This window comes from Xenopus laevis, chromosome 2S (genome assembly GCF_017654675.1).
Source record: "Xenopus laevis strain J_2021 chromosome 2S, Xenopus_laevis_v10.1, whole genome shotgun sequence".
NCBI classification, from domain to species: domain Eukaryota; kingdom Metazoa; phylum Chordata; class Amphibia; order Anura; family Pipidae; genus Xenopus; species Xenopus laevis.
Window position 1 is genome coordinate 139,317,084 of NC_054374.1, and position 17,841 is coordinate 139,334,924.

At 41.5% G+C, this 17,841-nt stretch overlaps 1 protein-coding gene across 1 annotated transcript; it reads right to left on the minus strand.

The window, feature by feature from the left end:
- Positions 1–1,712: 1,712 nt before the first annotated feature.
- krt18.1.S (keratin 18, type I, gene 1 S homeolog) lies at positions 1,713–5,341 on the minus strand. Its single transcript, NM_001088985.1, has 7 exons — positions 4,898–5,341; positions 4,330–4,412; positions 3,882–4,038; positions 3,203–3,367; positions 2,963–3,088; positions 2,651–2,871; positions 1,713–1,897 (listed from the first exon to the last, which is right to left on the minus strand). Exons 1-7 carry the CDS (start codon positions 5,306–5,308, stop codon positions 1,774–1,776), a joined length of 1,287 nt encoding a protein of 428 aa, NP_001082454.1. The 5' UTR covers positions 5,309–5,341; the 3' UTR covers positions 1,713–1,773.
- Positions 5,342–17,841: the final 12,500 nt, after the last annotated feature.

The window sequence follows — 17,841 nt, forward strand, 5'->3', positions numbered from 1 at the left end:
AAATCCATGAGAATACCTATTCCCAGCCCCATGTCATCCATCGTGCTCTTATCTTACATACAGACATTATTGCATCATGGAGAGGAAGGAAAAACGTATTCAGTGCTGGGAAACTGCTTAATGCAGGAAGAACATGGAGATTTATTTTGCATTTTAATGCTGTTACTGGTGGGCCATGGAGAGTTGTGGGAAGTTTTATTGTACAATATTGCTTTAAGAATTCATCCCTGATGTTACTGGACTACAGCTCCCAGCATGGATTATTATTATTAACATGTATTTATACAGCGCCAACATATTGCGTAGCACTGTAAAGTAAATGTGATTATACAACTACATCACATGAATTGCATACATAGAACATATGGAGTAACAAACATCGCAATCAATACAGGTACAAAAAGGTGAGGAAGGCCCTATGCATAGGCATACAGTCTAAAGGGAAGGGAGTAATACACAAGGTGTGGGAGTGGGCAAGATCGAATTAAGTGGGTGAGAAATGTGGTATTGCGTTTGGTAGTTAAGCAGAGTGAGGGTAGGCTTCTCGAAAGAAGTGCGTTTTCAGAGATTTCTTGAAAGTAGAAAGGTTGGGAGAAAGTCGGACAGACCGTGGGAGAGCGTTCCAGAGGAGGGGTGCAGCCCTTGCAAAGTCTTGAATGCGAGCATGTGAGGAGGTAATGAGAGAAGAGTTGAGTAGCAGGTCAGTAGAGGAGCGTAGTAAGCGAGTGGGTGAGTATATAGAGATGAGTTCAGAGATGTAGGGTGGGGCAGAGTTATGAAGTGCTTTGAAAGTCAGTGTCATTAATTTGAATTTGATTCTGAAAGGTAACGGAAGCCAGTGCAGGGATTGACAGAATGGCGAGGCAGAGGAGGAGCGGTTGCTGAGGTGTATGAGCCTCGCAGCAGTGTTCATTATGGACTGGAGAGGTGACAGTCTCTGGAGGGGGAGGCCAATTAAAAGAGAGTTACAGTAGTCTAGACGCGATATGATGAGAGAGTGAATAAGAATTTTGGCAGCGTCTTGGGTGATAAATGATCGTATTTTGGATATGTTCCTTAGGTGGAAGTGACAAGATTTAATAAGTGACTGGATATGAGGAGTGAATGACAGGGCAGAATCCAGGATAACCCCAAGGCATTAACCTTCATAATATGTTTAAGTCTGCTGGGACCAGTACTCCACCAGTTGCAGTTGAGCAGTGCAGCAGGGTTTAGTGTCCTTTAAATATATATAATAGAAGAAGGATATCGGCACACGAGGCAACTGGTGTTGCAGGGAACAACCTGCTCGTTTATTATGCGGTGATGCAATGTTTCGGGAACACTCCCCTTTGTCAAGCATGACAAAGGGGAGTGTCCCCGAAACGTTGCATCACCGCATAATAAACAAGCAGGTTGTTCCCTGCAACGCCATTTGCCTCGTGTGCCGATATCATTCTTCTAGTACCAATTGTGAGGTTGCTGATCCTCTAATATTGTGCACCGGGCTGATTTCTTTGAGGGTGTGCGATTTTTCTAAATTGCTTCTTTAAATATATATTCCAGTTTGGTAGGAGTCTTTGATATAAACTATGTGTTGCTTAAATATTCATTTTGGGAGGGTACAGTTTTCCTTTAAGGGCAAATATTTTTACTATGCACTGTACCACTGAAACACCCCTAAGCAAAAGTAAAAAAATAAATAAATAAAAAACACACAGCAGATATAAGAGTTAGAATTCTAGAATGTTTATTAAATGAAATGCAATGGACATGAAAGTCTGTTTCCAAGAGTTAAGACTTGATGACTTCAGTATTATTGCTTTCTGCAACCACCTTCCCATCCACAAGCCTCTGTGTGGTCGTGATGACTTTCTTTACGGTCTGTGTAGTTACTACAGGCACAGCATCTTGGAGGCTAGGGAGGTAAGAGACACACATAAAATGTTAGAGACGTTAAAAAACACATACACCTACAAATCCAGTGTTCCTAACTTTAAGCAGGGGTGATTGCTCTGGGCTTTGCATATCATGAGGTCAAAGAGAGTGAGGGAAGCTCAGATATTTTTTTAATGTGCAGGCAGCGCAGAAATGTCTATACTAGAAGCATTTGTAGTGTATGGGACAGATGCTAACCTCCAGGTTTAGTAGGGTAACATGGTAGGGCAATAATAAAATTTTATAGCAATGTTGCATAAGTACTCCCAGTACACCCTTATATCCCTTTACCCAAAAGCCGATCACTACTGTGCATTGCCCATAGCAGAGCAATTTTGGCCAGTGTCCAACTTGTCCTTCTAGGACCAACCAGAAACCCTGACATTCAGGGTCTACTCTTATAACAAATGCAATTAAATATTGGTTTTATATAGCCAGATAGTGGGAATAAGAAAGGACTGCTGGGAATTATCCTTAGCTAGGTCCTATTGGGAGATCCTGTTAAGCTATAGCAATAACCCACAGCAACTAGACTTTTGCTTTCTTTCAAACGTGCAGAATAATATTCAGTTTTGGGGCATGGGTTAGATTATGGGTTACTGCCCTGGGGCAAAATCGTAATGGAGTCTGTTGAAAGTCAAAGGTCTTATGCCCTTTACTAAGGAAGGAAAGGAAACATACTAAAACTAAATAACCCTGATAAAATCCCCACTTGGTTGTAATAGTAACTTACTCAAAGCTATCTCCTTCCAGGAGCCTTCTGTAAGTTTGGATTTCTGCTTCCAGCTTCATCTTTGTGTTAAGAAGAGCCTGGTATTCCTGTTGTTGCCTCTGGCAATCATTGCGGACTTGTACCAACTCTGTTTCCAGTGCCATGGCAGTGCCACCAAGCATTTCCAGCTCCATTGCATAACGTGCTTCTGTGTCGTGGAGTGTGCCCTCTAAGCTGGCTTTCTGTGGAGTCAAGAAGCATCATGCTAAGTTCCATGATAATCTTTAAATAGTAGTATGCACCTACACACAGAATTTCATCGTTGTCCTTTACCTGGTTGCGCAGTGACTCCAGCTCTATCTCTAGGGACTGCATGGTGCGGCGCAGTTCAGTTACGGAACTCTTTGCCGTGTGCAGTGCTTCTGCATCCAGGTTAACTTGCACTGTGTGCTCCTCCACCTGCGCAGAGAGAAGATAGAGTTACAAATAAAACCTATTCCAATTTACTAAAAAAATAAATACATTTTACTATTTTCAGTTTCTATCTAGAACCTCCCTTAAACGGAGACTCACCTTTGACTGATACAATTTCTCAACATCTTCACGGTTCTTTTGTGCCATTTCATCATACTGTGCCCGGAGATCTGCCATGATTTTGCCAAGGTCTTGTGACTTGGGGGCATCCACCTCCACGGTTACTGCGGAGCTTGCAATCTGAGCCTGTAGTTCATTCACATCCTGCACAGACACAGTTGTTGGTGATTTCTCTGAACAAGCGAGCAACAACCCAAGCATCATTGGCACACAGTGTAAATAGGGTGATGGGCCTCCTCATTTGAATGGAAAATTAACCAAATACATAATTTGAAAAAACTTCCATTTCTAAAAGTCCAGATGGGGAGATCAAAGATCAGTGAATTATTTTTCAGACCCAGGCCCCTAGAAGTTGCTTTACACTCAATTATCCTTCAACATAATAAAATGTTGAAGGCATGCTGGGAGTTGTCGTCAAGTAATATCTAAATGGGGGCTATAAATTAAAAAAGTCTCAGTGTGCATATTATTTCAATGCATACAGTGCTTAAAATGTGTACCCCTTTAGCTAAGGCAGCCATCATTATGTTCAGAATAGGTCTTATAAGCTAGGGTTTTTGGTGTCAATGGATGACACCCCAGATAGGCTTCCTCTCTTGTCTTGTCTGTTACATTTATTCCATTTAGTAATAAACAGACTCATTTCCTTGCTACTTACATCCTGGTGGTTCTTCTTCAGGAAGATCAGCTCCTCCTTCAGTGACTCAAACTCATTCTCCAGGTTCAATCTGCTGATGTTGGTGTCATCTATAAGTTTGCGTAACCCACCAATGTCTGTTTCCACGGACATACGGATAGCCACCTCTGATTCATACCTAATGCGAAGGGAAGAGGGTTACACTCAGGCCCCAGACCTGGTCATTTATTCACATTGGGCTCTAGAGAATCTTTATTCCCAAAGCCCACTGAAGAGTTAAAATGGTTTCCATTGAGCTTGAGACAAAGTAAATATTAAGAAATGACAATGCCCGAGTCATGTGACTTAAGGAAGCCAGGCAGGATTTCCTCCAGCAACTCATTGTTCCCAAACTACAACTCACAGTTATAGTTCAACAACATCTAGAGAGCAACAGAATGATGAGAACACAACGAAAGTCAGAACTTACTTCACTCTGAAGTCATCAGCTGCGAGGCGTGCATTATCAATCTGCAGAACCAGCTGGGAGTTCTCCACTATGCTGTTAAACACCTGGGCCCAAATAGAGAGAGAGCAGCGTGTGAGTAAACACAGAGTAAGGACTGAATACACACAAAGCTGAACAGTGGCAGAAGGAAAGGACACCAAGTGTAAACAATAAGCAAAACTGGGATTATGACGCTTATTTTCCAGGTACAGACTAATCCACAGTATGTTTATTTAGGAACACTGTACTCAGACCTTCTATATTTCTGACAGTGCAGTTCAGGCAGAAATCTTGGGAGTGTGTTTCCTTTAACCTCCATAGTCTAAAAAGTCACAGTAACAGAAATGTACGCAGGGAATTGGTGAGAGGATCGATGGAATGGGTGGGGGAGATCAAAAGTGGCGTGAGAACTGGACAAACTCATGACCCTAGCACAGATATGTAATAGATAAGTGCAGGCAGTTAGAGATTTATCTGACAGTTAGCAACATAAGGCAAAAGGGTAAAATGGCCCACACTGATTAAAGGAGAGTTTTCAGTAGCCACTCACCTGTTTCTTTAAGTCCTCAATAGTCATATAGTATGGACTCCAGTCCTTGGCAGGCCCCTTCTTTTCCGTGTGCTGACGGATCTGCACCTCCAGTTTCTTATTGGCTGACTCCAGGCTCCTGACCCTCTCCAGGTAGGATGCCAGACGGTCATTGAGGTCCTGCATGGTCTCCTTCTCATTCTGGACCCCACCGAACAGATTAACATTAGATGCTCCACTAAATCCACCACCAAACCCTGACCCCACTGTGGATACTCTAGATACAGAGATCCTGGCACCAGAACCCCCTGCACCTGCATGGACGCTAGCAGCGCTGCTACCCGGTGTAAAACGGGGTGCTGAGCTCAGGGAGCGGTAGGGACTCCCACCTACCACAGAGGAGGAAGAATACACAGAGCGAGAGGAACTCATGGCTGTACAGTCAGTTGGTGCAGAGATGCTCAGATAGCCGGAAGGAACTTCTGGATACTCATTACCTCTGGGACAGAGGGTTTTATACCTTGAGAGGGGAGGGAGAATTCAAATTGCTCTCCTCCCTTTCAGAGCAATACCCGCCCACAGCAAACTATTAACAGGGTGTGAACTCAAGGAGGAAGGGCAGAATAAATCATTCATTCATTTCTTTTATTGTCAGACTTTGCAGATGCCTGGGATCCTGGGGCGGGATGGTAGCAGTTTGCTGTGTTTTATGGATACCTTTTACCACCCATTTAGAGACAGGACTTTTTTAGTTTCTTGTTAATAATATTAATTTGCAGCCCAGCCCCATGTAATCAACAGGCTGGAAATGTATATGCAGAGCAGTGAAGAGACAATACTGACTTATTAACTAAACGGTGGTTAATTTCCAATCTCCATGTTCTACTTACTCTCTCTACATAGATACAAATCTTATCATTAACAATGTTAATTTTAACATTTAGTTTATTTAGTTTATTCATTAAACCGAATCAACATTAGAACTGGCTGGGACAAGAGAAATGCCCCGTATTTATACTAAATACCCCCTTGCACATACAGTATGAGCTGTAGCTGCCAGTGCATTAACATTGGAAATATGTCCTTTAAAATGCAGTGCCATAAGGGGATAATCTGCAGGGTACAAGGGATTTTATTTACTTTTTGCAACAGTGTTCCACAGACAATAATGACTGCAGCATGACACTCGCAGCGCTTCATTTTCCGAAGTCGTGAGGCAACTTCGGGCGACTTCGGAAAACGAAGTGCCGTGAGTGCCATGCTGCAGGCGATTTCTCATTCTAGCAGGCAGAAGTATTTCTCATTCTAGCAGGCGGAAGACAGGGTGAAGCATTTCGGGGAGATTAGTCGGCCCAAAGAACAGGCAATTAGCTGCCGGGAGACAAAATCTCCCAGTGTGACCTTACCCTTAAGGCAAATCCAATCCGACAGTAAGGTGAGAACATCACACTTCATCAAGCAGATGATTCATGTTTAGGGTAAGTCCACACTGGTCGTTTTCGGGAGATTTGGTCACCGCAAAGACGAGGCGATTAGTCGCCAGACCAAATTTCCCGAAAACGCCCAGTGTGGACTTACCCTAAACATGAATCATCTGCTTGATCCCTGACTCTGCGCCGGCTTAAAATGAAAAAACACCGCCGCTCAGCGGTTCGTTTTCCGAAGTTGCCTGAAGTTGCCTCACGAGAAAACTAATCACGGCGTGTGATTAGCGCCGGCATTTTTTCATTTTAGCTGGCGCAGAGTGAAGGAAGGCGTTGTGGGAGATTGGTCACTGCAAAAACGAAGCGATTAGTCGCCAGGCTACCAAATCTCCCCAAAACGCCCAGTGTGGCCTGACCCTTAATGTGCTTTACTCAATAGACCAGGGCTATATAGGCACTTTCAAGGCATTAAGAATTTTTTTTCCTTTAGCAGTAAATTAAATAGGTGATTTGTGGAATGGTGGAGGATCGACAGATTGCTTCCTAGTAGTTTGAAGTAGTTGTATGATGTGTATGACGCCTGATGTGTTAACTACAGCCAATGCGAAACGGCTGTTGGAAGGGGACGCTTCATGCTGAGTCTTCATCTGATGAGAGAAAATCTGATGGTGTCTGACAGATACTTTTTTTCTCATAGAAATACATTGAATGTCGTATGCATGAACAAACCACACCATCGGACTTTATCTGATCTGAGTTAACAATACAGTTATGGGGATCAGATTTTATAGAATCCCATATAATCTCATGCTCTTGCACGACAAGATTATGTGGTCAGATTAAATGTGACTCACAAAATATGATTAAAAATTTCCATGTAGTTTAGCTCTTTGACAGGGCATTGACAGACAAGGGAGCTTTGTCACCCGTTGGTAATCTCCAAGGCAAAGCGTCTGAAAATACCTGTCTCACTGCAATCATTTGAATGGCCGCATGTAAAACACTGCTACTATAGGCACTATTACACCTGCTATCTCACAGCCACACTCCCTTCCCAGAGACTATTATCCCACTGTTACTATAGACACCATCTCCCCCTACTATACTTGCTATCCCACAGACACAGTCCCTTCCCAGAGACTATTATCCACTGTTACTATAGGCACCATCTCTTCCTACTATACCTGCTATCCCACAGTCACACTCCCTTCCCAGAGACTATTATCCACTGCTACTATAGACACCATCTCTCCCTACTATACCTGCTATCCCACAGTCACAGTCCCTTCCCAGAGACTATTATCCACTGTTACTATAGACACCATCTCTCCCTACTATACCTGCTATCCTACAGCCACAGTCCCTTCCCAGAGACTATTATCCCACTGTTACTATAGACACCATCTCTCCCTATTATACCTGCTATCCCACAGTCACAGTCTCTTCCCAGAGACTATTATCCCACTGTTACTATAGGCACCATCTCTTCCTACTATACCTGCTATCCCACAGTCCCTTCCCAGAGACTATTATCCCTCTGCTATTATAGGCACCATCTCACTAACAACAACTGCTACTGAAGAATCTGGGTCTGGGTATTCAATCCCTCTTTTGGTGGTTCCTGTATAAAGTGACTAGTATTAGAGTCAGCGTGAGATAGGTTGGTGTGATTCACCATGTACGTTATTTACACAGACTGTTGGACCTGCTCTAGGATTTCCGTTTCATTTGTTGGCCCGGCGGTGCCTTTGAGCCACCACACCCAGCTTCATCTTGTTGGCTTCACATCACCTCGTCTCCTCAGGGCAGTCATTTTTTCAGCATGTAGTTTAGTTTATTGCTGCTGCCTGTGCCGATGTACAGTATATCCTAATAAGTAATTTGCTTAGTGCCTCAGAGTATTGTGGCTACAATAAGCAAAGCCATATATTTGTCTGTAAGGTGCAAAGAGCAATTAAGTGCGGGGCTAGAATTTACACAAATATCTTCACAAATAGAGAGAACACAAAGTGCAGCTCATTGTTCTGCTTTACACAACCATGGGGTTCATATATCTCTTATTATTTTACTGTCACTGACTGACTACACTAATATATTCACAATTTTGCCGCATACTATATTGCCCATTAGATAAGCTCCATTCATAAGGAGGAGATAGGGTTTATTATCTTGTATTGTATTATACTGCGCTGCGTATATGCGTGTGTATGTGAGTGAGCACATGGGAGTACAGGACAATAACCTTGGATTGTCTGACAAAGGAGATTATCAGCTGAACAGCCATGAAATAATTCATTCCTCAGGACTTTCATGGGGCGGGAATATATTCCTCCCAGAAGGCTGTATGTTGTTCTTCTAGCATGGCAGTGGTGGGCTGGGGAAGGGGTTATAGGTGTCTGGAATTCCCCTTATTAAAATGAAAAACAAGAGCTGTTAAAATGGAAAATATAATTTTCCACCATAATGTATTAAACAGTGGGGTAGTACAAACAGGGGTCCCCCAGCTGTGGAACTGGCAGAATTGCCATATAAGTTGGAACCTGGTGGTATTTCGATCACAGCAACAGCTAAATTATACAGTACCTCCCAGCCATTCCTATTTATACAGGACAGTTCTGTTTACGCAACAGTAAATTGAAATAAAGGGGTTTCATAGCAGATCCAAAATGAAATTGTAAGTGACCCATGACCTGTGCAAAATGACAGGTCATTACAGTTCCTTTTCCTCACAGTCCCTGGTCATGGTGGGTCTGTCCCCTCTATAGTTACACCACTCGTGTGCACCAATAGTACAGAGCATGTTCTGATATGTTGTATAGGTTTTGTGTGAGTGTAGAACTAACAAATGAGTCCAGATAAGGGAGAGATGATGCCTATAGTAAAGCTGGCCATAGATGCAACAATCCGATCGTATGAATTGTGGATTCGTACGATTTTCGGACCGTGTGTGGAGAGTCCCGACATTTTTCATCCGGCAGGGATCGCTGTTTGGTCGATTGGACAGGTTAGAAAATTTCTGTCGCCTGCCGATAATATCTCTGCGTGTATTGCCGATCATACGATTTTCAGTGGGAGACTGTCACTAGTTTTGGTTGGACATAGATATCGTACGATTGCTGTCAGGGGCAGAACATCAGCTGATCTGTTCTTTCTACTTTATTTGGTCGGAATGGTAAGACTTTGATCTGAATGGTTAGTGGCGGGTCGGGAGATGGGAAAGTCCGATCGTACATTCATTCATACGATCGGATCTTTGCGTCTATGGCCATCTTTACAGTGGGAATAATAGTCTCTGGGAAGGGAGTGTGACTGTGGGATAGCAGGTATAGTAGGGAGAGATGGTGCCTATAGTAACAGTGGGATAATAGTCTCTGGGAAGGGAGTGTGACTGTGGGATAGCAGGTATAGTAGGGAGAGATGGTGCCTATAGTAACAGTGGAATAATAGTCTCTGGGAAGGGACTGTGGGATAGCAGGTATAGTAGGGAGAGATGGTTCCTATAGTAACAGTGGGATAATAGTCTCTGGGAAGGGAGTGTGACTGTGGGATAGCAGGTATAGTAGGGAGAGATGGTTCCTATAGTAACAGTGGGATAATAGTCTCTGGGAAGGGACTGTGGCTATGGGATAGCAGGTATAGTAGGTAGAGATAGTGCCTATAGTAGCAGTGGGATAATAGTGTATGGGAAGGGACTGTGGCTGTGGGATAGCAGATATAGTAGGGAGATATGGTGCCTATAGTAACAGTGGGATAATAGTCTCTGGGAAGGGACTGTGACTGTGGGATAGCAGGTATAGTAGGGAGAGATGGTGCCTATAGTAACAGTGGATAATAGTCTCTGGGAATGGTCTGTGACTGTGGGATAGCAGGTATAGTAGGGAGAGATGGTGCCTATAGTAACAGTGGGATAATAGTCTCTGGGAACATAACAGACACAACCCACACACTAAAAGGCATACATCTATGGGCAAGGTGTAAAGTACAAAAAGCATGATTCTGTTTTGCACTTTGTCCCTCACCAATGGTTGTTAATGAGCCCTGTTAACTTTTTACTCTCTCACCACCATCTTGGCCTTTCTGTGAGTGATGCCTCCCTTGACCTGTATCTGACTGTCGCTCAATTTGATATCAATCAGCTGGTTGGAAATAACATTGGAGAAGCATTCTGTTGATCCACAGGCAATGGTTCTGTTCCCCATGTGATCCAACCATTTATATTAGGGGTGAACAACTGGATCAGCCCTATGTGGCCGGATAGTAAAAAGATTTGCTAAAATGGTGACTTTGCTGATATGTGGATCCTACTGTGTATGTATCAGTATTGCTTGACTTGCAGTCCTAGAAAGTTAAAGGGCCATAGGTTGGACTATCCTACTTCCTTATAAATAATGGGGCCCTGAGAAATGTGTCCTGCACCAACAGCACTGCTGCTAAAGATGTTCATGTAGATGTATGGACAGACTGTATAGAATGATGTGTAGGTTGCACTGTGGCAGTAGAATCCCTACTGGATAATCCGGTGTTTTCTTTGCAGTGGTTGATATGGTGATACCATGGGGCTAGAGAGATTGTTTCCCTGGTGATAAGCGTTTGTGTCAATCCCATGAGGAATTTGTTACCCGCCCCCTACAGATGAACTGGAAGAGGAGGCGGTATGAATGGATGATGACGGTTTACTGTAAAACACAAAGAAAGTATTTGCACTTCTGTGAAGAAGTAAATGAAGCTGCACATTTCTCACATGTAAAAAATCTCACAAGGCGCAGCCCGATTAGCCAGCATGTACAGCTCTAAGACAGAATCGAAAAGGGGCCAGTGGAGAAAAGCTGATTCTCTGCCTTCTGTACTAAAGTAAGAATATTCACACTGAACTCTATATGCCGCACACAGGCTGAAAATCACCCATGTGCCATCAGGGGACGGTAAATGCGGTGCTTTACTGTACAAGATACATTTCCTTGACAACAACGTGCCCTAAAAATGCCTTGACATTGGAACTGTGCAAACTGCTGCAGTTAAACTTGTAAAATGGAATTGTATAATCACACAACATTGCCTTCTTACGCCTTTAGCTGCAGGTGACAAATGCTACGTGTGCCATTGTCCTTCCAGTGTTCTGTTGTTCTTGATCACATTACAGGTTCTGATTACACTTATTAATATAGTTTATAACTTTAAAATTTAGCTCCAGTCAAGTCTAATTGGCTCATTGTTAAAGCAGCCTTAAGGTGGCCATAAACGGGCAGATTAAAGCTGCCGATATTGGTCCTTTACAACTATTCGGCATCTTATCTGCCCATGTGTGGGGGCTTCCGATGGGTTCTCCGGGTCGATATCAGGCCAAAAATCAGTCAAATTAGATTTTTGTACGAACCAGGACCGCATCGTCTAGTTGATTCGGTCCTGCGATCCGTCGGAGCCCATTCGTATGTGGTCATATCGGGTTAAGATCCGCTCGTTTGGTGATCTTGCCAAAACGAGCGGATGTTATAGTGTATGGCCACCTTCACAGGACAGTGCTACCAAATTCACTGGTGAATTCACTCCCCCCCCCAAAAAAAAACGCTAAAGCTGGCAATAGACATTCAGATTTTAATGCAACAATCTAAAAATAAACACAGAGATTTAATTTGTAGGATTCAATTAGGAAAAATAAATCAGAAAATTCATAGGTACAACTTGGTAGAAAATATTAGGGCATTATAAATCTCCCCCACAGATTTTTGGGCTAAGTAAGAACAAGTAATGATTGATCAGAGCATCTTCATACAGTAGATATCTGTGGTTTTACTGATACACAATCAGGAGATTATATGGCATTGAGCATTGTGCTGAACAGGTGGCAGTGGCATACAGTGGAAATAGTGAAGAGATGAAAAACGGGATGGAGAACGTTGAAAGTCAGACGGATTTAAGGAGCACCTAAGGCAGGAGTGCCCATACATAACTAATATAAAGTCTACTTTTACTGATGTTGTCCCATTATGATCTACATCCATAAAAGTATTGTTAGCATTCTGTTCCATGGAAAATATTACTTGATTGATTTATGAGAAATTGTATATTGCTATACTTAACAAACAACTATTTCTCATGTAACCTTAACATAATAAATATCTGAATGAAAAGCATAAAACAGGAGGGTGATTTAGAAAAGCTGTTTGTTGACAGTGTCTTGAGATTTAATGATCCCCAGGTCTACTGGTAGATCCCGATCTACCTTTTGCCAGCCGTGACCTAAGGCTAAGGGATTGCTGGGTTTTTTGTTGAAGTTGTTCCAAAAACGCAAAATCAGGCATTTTCAGGCCGACCTCTGCTCCACTCCATGTACCTGCATACAAGCAGAAGCTGTAGATTGATGGAGCTGGGGAAGGGAATGAATCCACTTCTCTCAGCCTCCAGGAAAAAAACGCAAGCTGAGAGCAGTTCAACCAATGCTCCATGTGTCCTCAGCTAAATGGAACATAGAAAGGAATTCCTAAGAGTGTGCTTACTTGTTATATGCAGAAACTATTTCCTAGAGGGACCAAAGGAATAATGAGGTGCTGATCAAAACTCAGTGTCAAACATATGAGTGATGGTTGCACTATAATACTATATATCTTACATTATCAATGGTGACAACTTCCTTCTTGTAGCAGCAGCTGAATTTTGCATTCTGTTTATGCTCTAAAAACAAAGCTAAATTAAACCTATTGACTTAAAACGCTGGTTAAATACCTGTAATACCTGTCATTTGCTTTAGAAATATTGGAGGTAGTTCTGAAAGAACAGAATAACCTTCTCTGTGTAATGGGGCATTTGTACCCATCTCCTCATTCCTCAGATTTTATCTCCACAGAGACTGTTTCTTGTACCTGGAATTTTTTTTTAAGATAAGATTCTTTATTTGTCACATGCATAGTTATACATTTACAACATGCAGTGAAATGCATCCCGATCCACTTTTTTTTTTGTGCAAAATTAAAAACATACTAGTTAAATTCTACAGCTAGTACAAAAGAATTACCATAAAAATATGAATTCTAAGAATTTTTTTTAAATAAGTGTAGCAGCAGAGCAGATGTAGTGCAAGATGAACCATGTTATTTACGAGTAACAGTGAGTGAATAAAAATATAGAAATATAAAAAACAGCATCGGGGCAGTACCGTACACAAAATAACCATGTTACATGGGATGACGGTGAAATAAATGTAAATGGACTGCACTATGAGAAAATAAAAAAAAGAAAAGAGGGGAGTGATATCACTTCAATTTGCAGTGCAGCAGTAAAGAGTGACTGAAGTTTATAAAAGCACAAGTCGCATGACTGGGGGCACCTGGGAAACGGACAAAATGTTTAGCCGTATGTCAGATTTCAAAATGAAATATAAAAAAGATCTATTAGCTCTTCTGAAAAAACAGATTTCAGTGCAGAATTCTGCTGGAGCAGCACTATTAACTGATGGATTTTGAAAAAAAAAAAAACCATGTTTTCCCATGACAGTATCCCTTTAAACATGAATGAAACCCAACAGGATTGTTTTTCCTCAAATAAGGATAAATAAGGTCCTTTTTGTCTGTAAAAATAAAACAGAATTTCAATTATTTGATTAAAATAGAGTCTATGGGGTATATTTATCAAATAGTGAAGTTAGAGATCGTCACAGTCTTCTAGAGTGAAATTCCGCCACTCTCCATTCATTTCCATGGTATTTTGAAAGGCGTATTTATCAAAGGATGAACTTTCACTTTCACCCATTGATAAACACTCTTTTAGAAATCCCATAGAAATTAATGGATAGTGGCGGAATTTCACTCTAGAGGACTGAGGTGATCTCTAACTTCACTATTTATTAAATATACCCCTATAGGAGAAGTCCATCCCACAATCTAGAGCTTTCTGGATAAAAGGATTCTGGATAACACATCCCATGTCTGCACAAACATCAAACATACAAATTATAATATACAAATACTGACTGATAGACTCTGCTTACAATATAAAAATAATGTATTTTTTACAATCTAAATCTATTCAGTAATTGCCCTGGAAATAAAGTGCCTGGAGGGGCTATTTATGTCAGTGCTGTGTAAATAATTTAGAATAGGGTTGTAATACACATTTTGAATTTGAAGTACCTTGATAGTGAAGCCAATCAGAATCTTTGTTGGCAAAACATCTAAAAATGTATAATTATGTGAAATTGCCTTCCCAAGCATTTGGAGCATTTTGTTGCCTGCGCTGTAGGAGATCAGAGACCAAATATCCCATCAACCTTAGGGAAAATGATTTTACCTGTTTCCCACAAATATATCCCACAATATTGGAAAGTCTATGCCAGCTGGTTCCCCCAGTGATCCATGTTCATTTCTAGACACCCAGCAGACGCTGTCGTCCATTATTTTTGCACATTATAATGTTTTAAAGAAGCTTGCTTAAGGCTAAGGTCACACTGGGCGATTCGGGGAGATTTAGTCGTCTGGCAACTAATCGCCTCCTCTTTCCCCGAACGCCTTCCCTCACTCTTGTGCTGGCTAAAATGAAAAATCGACCGGTGCTAAGCACACGCGGCAATTCATTTTCCGAAGTCGCCCGAAGTTTCCTCATGAGGCAAAAAAAAGGAATACGTTCACCTTGTTTATTCCTAGTTCTTGGATGGTTCACCCAAGATTGGGCCTTACGAATGAAACTCCTAGGATAACCTCTATCCAAGAATTTTTGACACATCTTATATTCTTGAGTCCCTTGCTCTTGCGCGTCACTAACTCATCTTTGTACTCTAGACAGTTGGCTAACTGGAATAGGTTTCTTTACATGTGGTGGATGTTTACTTCTCAAATGTAAAATCTGATTACGATCTGTGTACCAGTTGCATGTAGCTTGATAAAGGGCATGTGACTTGCCCGTAATGTGGCATTATGATGTGATTCTTTTAATTCTTTTCGGCAATTACTAAACCGTTTGCCACCTCTGCTTCTTGGACTACTATCTATGATTGGGAGCTTAACAGCGTTCCTTATGATGGCTGAGCGATTATGCTAGATGGGAGTGTGCTGAGGCAATTTCTAAGTTCTTCTAAATATATATATATATATATATATATATATATATATATATATATATATATATATATATATATATATATATATATTTATATATATATATGCCATTAGCTGCTAGGCACTGAAGAGGTTAATCACCCCACTTAGGCTCCCAACACAGAACCAAAACTTTTTTCTCCCCTTTCTTTCAGTGTTCACTTTTACTTTACCAGCACGCCTGCAGCTACCTAGCTACTCAAAAACTAAATCCATTATCAACCTTTTCAAAATATGTAAAATAATATCCTAAACTGTAGTTCAACAACTTCTAGAGAGCCACTCGACCAAGATCTCAAATTACTGGAGCAAACTCTGGTAAAACCCACGGAAGCACATGATCAGTAAACCTAGGAACAATAGATGATATGGCGACTACTGCCAACTGCAGACTATTTGAGTTCTGGTTTAGCTGCCCAATGGGATAGACTGAAACTGAGCAATAATCCAGCCTATTGTTATAATATAGAGCTATAGGGGATGTTGGCGCTACAGGGTAACCTATGGTGAATCCATGTTGCGAGGACTTTTGGCATTGTAGTTGATCCATTTGTATTGTTTTCGATATTGTAGTATTAGTATATGTGTATCCAAGATACACATATTTCTAAAGACAAAGTCGGCAGCTTATTGGCCAGTGTTTGCTGTCCCAGATGGGCTTCCCTGATCGATATCTGTCTGAAAATTGTCCAGATGATCCGTCCTTCGATCCCACTGCCTTCATTACTGGCCTTCTGATCCGATCATTGGGCCCAATCAATATCGCCCACTCAAGGTGGATTCACCCATGTATGGCCACCTTTAGACTAGAACCAGTTCAATTGCCACTTTGCTACTACCCTAAGGGTGGAAAGCACACTATTGGTGAAATTGTATTTCCAATTTAAATATTCCAATGGTGTTATATATAAATACATCTGGGAAGCATAGAATATGATGGTATAGATATGTGGTTATAAATACACATGTATAATAACAAAAAAAAGTGGATCTTAAAGCGACAGTACAAATATGTGTGATATTGACATGTGGCATGGATCGATTTCAGAGGTACCTTACTTGGTTTTCCTGTGGCTGAAAAACACTGGCAGAGAATAAGTTCATAGACCTTATGGCTAATGACACAAGGGGCTGATTTTTGGCCTGTGGCTAAGAATCAGCTCTTTCACCGGCATCAGCCTTCTCCTGTGACTGCACTCAGAGAAAATGCATCGGCCTCACTGTTGGCACATTTTGGGCCTGACATATGCTCCATATGTCTCTGCATGTGCCAAAGCAGTGGCTCTGGGTAACCTTTCATTCACTCTGTAGCTCCATTGATAGGTATGAGGTTGAAACTACATGAAGCAGATATTTTTTAGTAAAAACAGGAAAGTATTAATTTAAGAGTCCTCACAGGCTGATGCTGTGCCTGTCAGTGGAGCTACAGGAAGGAGCAAATGAAAGGAGATCCACTTCCCACTCAGGTGGAGAAAAGTGGACAATCAAATCCATGTTTCCTCATCCTGATTATAGATTAGTAATGCCCAACATTTTGACCCAATCTGTTTCTTTGAAGGCCTTATGCTAATGGACCCACTGGAAAGCACACAGAGCATACCAAAAATTAGAAATCTCCAAGCCCTTAAAACCAAAAAATGAACATGATAAATAAAAACAAAAAACCTAGAGATTTATGGGAGAGAATGTGGATTTTTTTCCATGATAAACTCCAAAGAAAATGGGCAAGGAGCCTGAAGGGCTTTGATCAGAGGAGTGGGGTGCGTTACAGGTGCAGAAGAACTGGGCTTTAAAGGAAAGCAGAAATCAGATAGTAATTAGAAACCAGATTTAACCAGTTTCACGAGCCTCTTGTGTTTCTCCTTGTATTCACAGTAAGTCACCCCCACCCCTTTGTTTGACAAAGTCTGGAAAAGGATGTAACACAAGGGCTTCACCTTCCTGCACGGTGCTGTAAATATGAATCAGCTTAGCCCACTGCTGAATTGCTCTTGACTACTCATTATCCCGTTGCATAGCAAAATGATGCTTTCCCATAACAAACTTTTTTTACAGCTGTGTCATAAAATGTATATATGCACAGACGTTCTGTGCATATATACATTTTATGACACAGCTGTAAAAAAACGTCCAGAACGTCCAGCACTGCATTATAGTAAATGTCTCTGAAACCGCATCACACTGACATGTGACATCTGTACTGAAAAATCCTAGAGCTCATTTACAAATTCAAGGGCAAGTTCAAAGAGCGTAACTGTGTCCAAAAAACGGGATGTTCACGGCATTATGGGTAATATACGTCAGCAACACGCTACATCAACATTTAGGGGGTTCTTTATCAAAATCCAAAAAGTTCTCAAAATTTTCTGAAAACGACTCTGACCAAACTGACCAAATCCGCCACTGACTTTTTCCCCATGTTTATCAATAAATTTTTCCGAAAATGTATTTTGATGGA